Below are 3,428 nucleotides of genomic sequence, written 5' to 3'. Positions count from 1 at the left end.
ATGGATGAGAAAGACGAGGAGGAAGCAGGAGGAGGACGAGGAGGAGGAAGGAGGAGGACGAGGAGGAAAGAGGAGGAGGACGAGGAGGAAAGAGGAGGAGGACGAGGAGGAAAGAGGAGGAGGACGAGGAGGAAAGAGGAGGAGGACGAGGAGGAGGAGGAGGGAGCCGAGAGGTCACAGCCCTGTCTGGATCCGGGCAGAGGGCTCAGCGCTCCGCAGGAGAGGAGGAAGCACAGCGCGATGGTGCCCCTCACCCTCGCGGAAGCCGTTTGCTCGCCATCCGCCGCTTGTTCTCCCTTCCCGGCCAATTTGTGCCTTCTCTTTGCCGGCACCTAACAAGCTCCGCGGGCTGCCGCCGCTTCCCGGACCTCTGAGCGTGGAGTGACCTGGGAGCAGCCGCGTTTCGGGAACCGAAATCGGGGCGGGAGAGGCTGTAGGAGGCGTTAGCGCAGCGGGATCTCCGATAGGGCCCGGAAGCGATGCCGAGGGCTCCAAGCGTGACCGGAGGTGTCCGTATAACACGCGACCCGTAACCTAACGAAGCCGGCAAGCTGTCCTCGCAGCCCCAGGACTCCTGTTGAACACAAAATATCTTGGTTGAACAGTCCCAAAACTGGTTTTTCCGTGGGGTTTTCTCTCGGGAGGGAGCCTGGGACGAGCCCTGAAAGCAGGCGGGATGCAACGGGACTGCCCACGGCTCCGTTTTTGGGGTCCGGGGCGGCTCTCGCCCTCGGAGCGGAGCTCTCCTGGCCCTGCGGATCCGTGCCCGCCGCAGCTACTGGAGATGCGCAGCGGGAGACCTCTTGCCGCTTCCAAATCCCTCCCTCCAAACAGGCGTCGGTGGCGCTTTTGGTGAGGAGCCGTGGTGCAGTTTGAAGGGGGGATGTTGAATCCCGCTCGCGGTTGAGAGGATTTATTCGGTCCGCTGATAGCAACGAGCGGCGGCGCCTCCGAGAACTCCGTCCTCCCCCGTGGTATTCCTGCCGGGGAGAGCGAGAATCTCCGCCAGAGCTTTCTTTCCTCTTCTCTCCGACTGCAGATAAGTGCCGTGCGTTTGCCGCGGGAGCCCACCAATCCGGAGAGGTTGAAAGGTTTTGGTTACGCCGAGTTTGAAGACATAGACTCCTTGTTCCAGGCTCTGAGCCTCAATGAAGAGGTGAGTCCGGCAACCCCTGACGGAGCGGGACTGGTGCCTACAAGCCCCTAAATGCCCCCCCAGGCCCGATCCTGTGCAGCCCTGGGTGCTAGAGAGGCGTTAAGAAGCGTCTTCTTGTAGAGCGATGGCTTTCCCTGCTGGAAAAAGACTTAATTGGGGAGGAAAAAAGTGCTTTTTTAAGGCCGTCGGGAAGCCCTGTGTGGTCCAAGCTGCTCTGCTCAGGCATCACCCCGGGGTGGGCTCTTCTCGCCCCTCTGCCCATCTTCAGGCCCCAAAACTGACTTCTCCCTCTTGTTTTTCAGTCTCTAGGGAACAGAAGAATACGAGTGGATGTCGCCGATCAAGCTCAGGATAAAGGTGAGCGTCCTGCGGCCTCGCGCTCCTCCCTTCGCCTGGGCCGTCTCGGTGACCGCGGCCTCTTGCGCCGGGGTTGCGGCTGGGTTGGCGATGTGCCTGCCTGAGGAGGGACAAAATCGCCCTCATCCCAACCCGAATCGTGGCTCGGGCTCCTGCCCGCGCGGCCGGATGGGCCCGGCTGGGATGTTTTACCCGCCGGCGCTTATCTAACGCCGTTGTGTGGGTTCCTCCCACGCCCCTGTGCCCTCCCTCTCGCGCTAATTGACTCAGCCGAAGGTTTTTCGGAGCGTTGGTGGTTACCGCTGATACAGATTTCGCGCCTTCGGAGAGGCTCTCGCTTGATTTCGCCGCCGACGGCTGTTTTCTGACCCGCGAGCTGAAATTCCCTTCCTTTCCCCGGCAGATCGGGACGATCGCTGCTTTGGCAGAGATCGGGATCGCTTCCGGGACTTGGAGAGGTTCGAGACCGACTGGAGGGCCCGTCCCACCACCACCGACAGCTTTGACGATTACCCACCCCGCAGGGGCGACGACAGCTTCGGAGACAGTGAGTTGGCAGGAAAAAAGGGGGGAAAAAAAAAAAAAAAAAAGGCAGCGTTCCTTCCTTCCATCGCTGTTTCCCAAAACGGTGGCAGAGGGGATGGGAACGGTCACGAAGGAGTCGGGCCGTCGCTTCCCTCCGCTTCACCCCTGGCCAGCAGAATTCCTGCGGGACGTGGTGGTCGCTTCCCCCTCCGTCTGTAGCCCGGAGCCAAATCTGCCGCGTTTTGCCGTGTGGATAGTTCTTTCTCCTTTCCCTTGTTTCCCCTGAAAACCTGCGTTATCCTGACGTCCGGGTGTGCTTTTTACTCTGCTTCGGACGCTGACGGAGCGGTCACCCGGAGCTCGTTCCCTCGTTAGATCGTTGTGGGGGCGAGTGGGTCGGCGCCGTCTCCCGTCTGGAGAACGGTAGCGGCATTTTCCTGCTTCGTGAAGGGCTTTGTGACCTTTTCTGCAGTAATGAGTGTAGGAAAATCCTCGCCGGTGTCTCTCACTTGAGCGTTCGGGGTAAAACCACGCGCAGGGTTCCTCCGCGCTGCCCCGCTCACGCCAGACCTCCCCCCCCTCCCCCCCCTTCTCCTCCCTCCAGGGTATCGGGATCGCTACGACGATCGATATCGTGATGGTCCCCGGAGGGATATGGACCGTGGTTTTGGGGGACGAGATCGCTACGATGACCGCAGCAGAGACTATGACCGAGGTGGGATGTTCCCGAAGGATTCCCGGGGCGGAGAGGGCTGAGGGTGCGACTCTGCCGCGGCCGACGAGCTGCCCAGCGTGGTCCAGTTCCCCTCCCGTAACCGGGGAAGGAGTGCGGGCGATGAGCTGTCGCTCTTCCTCTCCGGACACCTTTAATCCTTCGCCGGGCTCTCCTCCTCACCAGAGCCCGGCTCTGGCCCAGATTTTAAGCCCGTCGGCCCGCGGGAAAGTCTCCTGCTCTGCGTCCCGCCGGCTTGGGAGGGACGGGGATTCACCGGGACGGGTTTCCCTCCCTCCCGCAGGCTACGATTCCAGGATAGGCAGCGGCAGGAGGGCCTTTGGCAGCGGCTATCGCCGGGACGATGACTACCGAGGGTGCGGCGACCGCTACGAAGACCGCTACGACCGGCGGGATGACCGGATGGATAGGTGGAACGGCCGGGATGATTTCCGCCGCGATGACAGAGGTATAAGGGTTTTATCGGAACATCTCCGGCTGCGCTGAGAGAGAGACTCGGGTCCGGGTGGGATTTCGCGCTCGCTCCTGCTCTCCTTGCTCCTTCCCAGGTCCCACTCAGAGGCCGAAGCTGAACCTGAAGCCCCGGAGCGCGCCCAAGGAGGAGGAGACCTCGGTGGCCCCCGCGCCCCAGTCCAGCCGGGCTGCCTCCATCTTTGG

The 3,428-nt window shown here is 61.9% G+C and overlaps 1 protein-coding gene across 1 annotated transcript in view; it reads left to right on the top strand.

Moving 5' to 3' along the window:
• EIF4B (eukaryotic translation initiation factor 4B) overlaps nucleotides 1-3,428 on the top strand; it is a gene marked incomplete at both ends in the record, with an annotated part of 8,176 nt that overhangs the window by 1,825 nt on the left and 2,923 nt on the right. The window contains 6 exons of the mRNA XM_009882417.1: nucleotides 1,040-1,156; nucleotides 1,459-1,513; nucleotides 1,917-2,060; nucleotides 2,643-2,753; nucleotides 3,055-3,219; nucleotides 3,320-3,428. Of these exons, the coding sequence (XP_009880719.1) occupies nucleotides 1,040-1,156; nucleotides 1,459-1,513; nucleotides 1,917-2,060; nucleotides 2,643-2,753; nucleotides 3,055-3,219; nucleotides 3,320-3,428 (701 nt within the window). The remainder of the gene's footprint in view (nucleotides 1-1,039; nucleotides 1,157-1,458; nucleotides 1,514-1,916; nucleotides 2,061-2,642; nucleotides 2,754-3,054; nucleotides 3,220-3,319) is intronic.

This window comes from Charadrius vociferus, unplaced genomic scaffold (genome assembly GCF_000708025.1).
Source record: "Charadrius vociferus isolate BGI_N301 unplaced genomic scaffold, ASM70802v2 scaffold3453, whole genome shotgun sequence".
In the NCBI taxonomy this organism is placed as follows: domain Eukaryota; kingdom Metazoa; phylum Chordata; class Aves; order Charadriiformes; family Charadriidae; genus Charadrius; species Charadrius vociferus.
The sequence above is the reverse complement of the archived record's forward strand: the minus strand, read 5'-3'. Positions and strand labels throughout refer to the sequence as shown.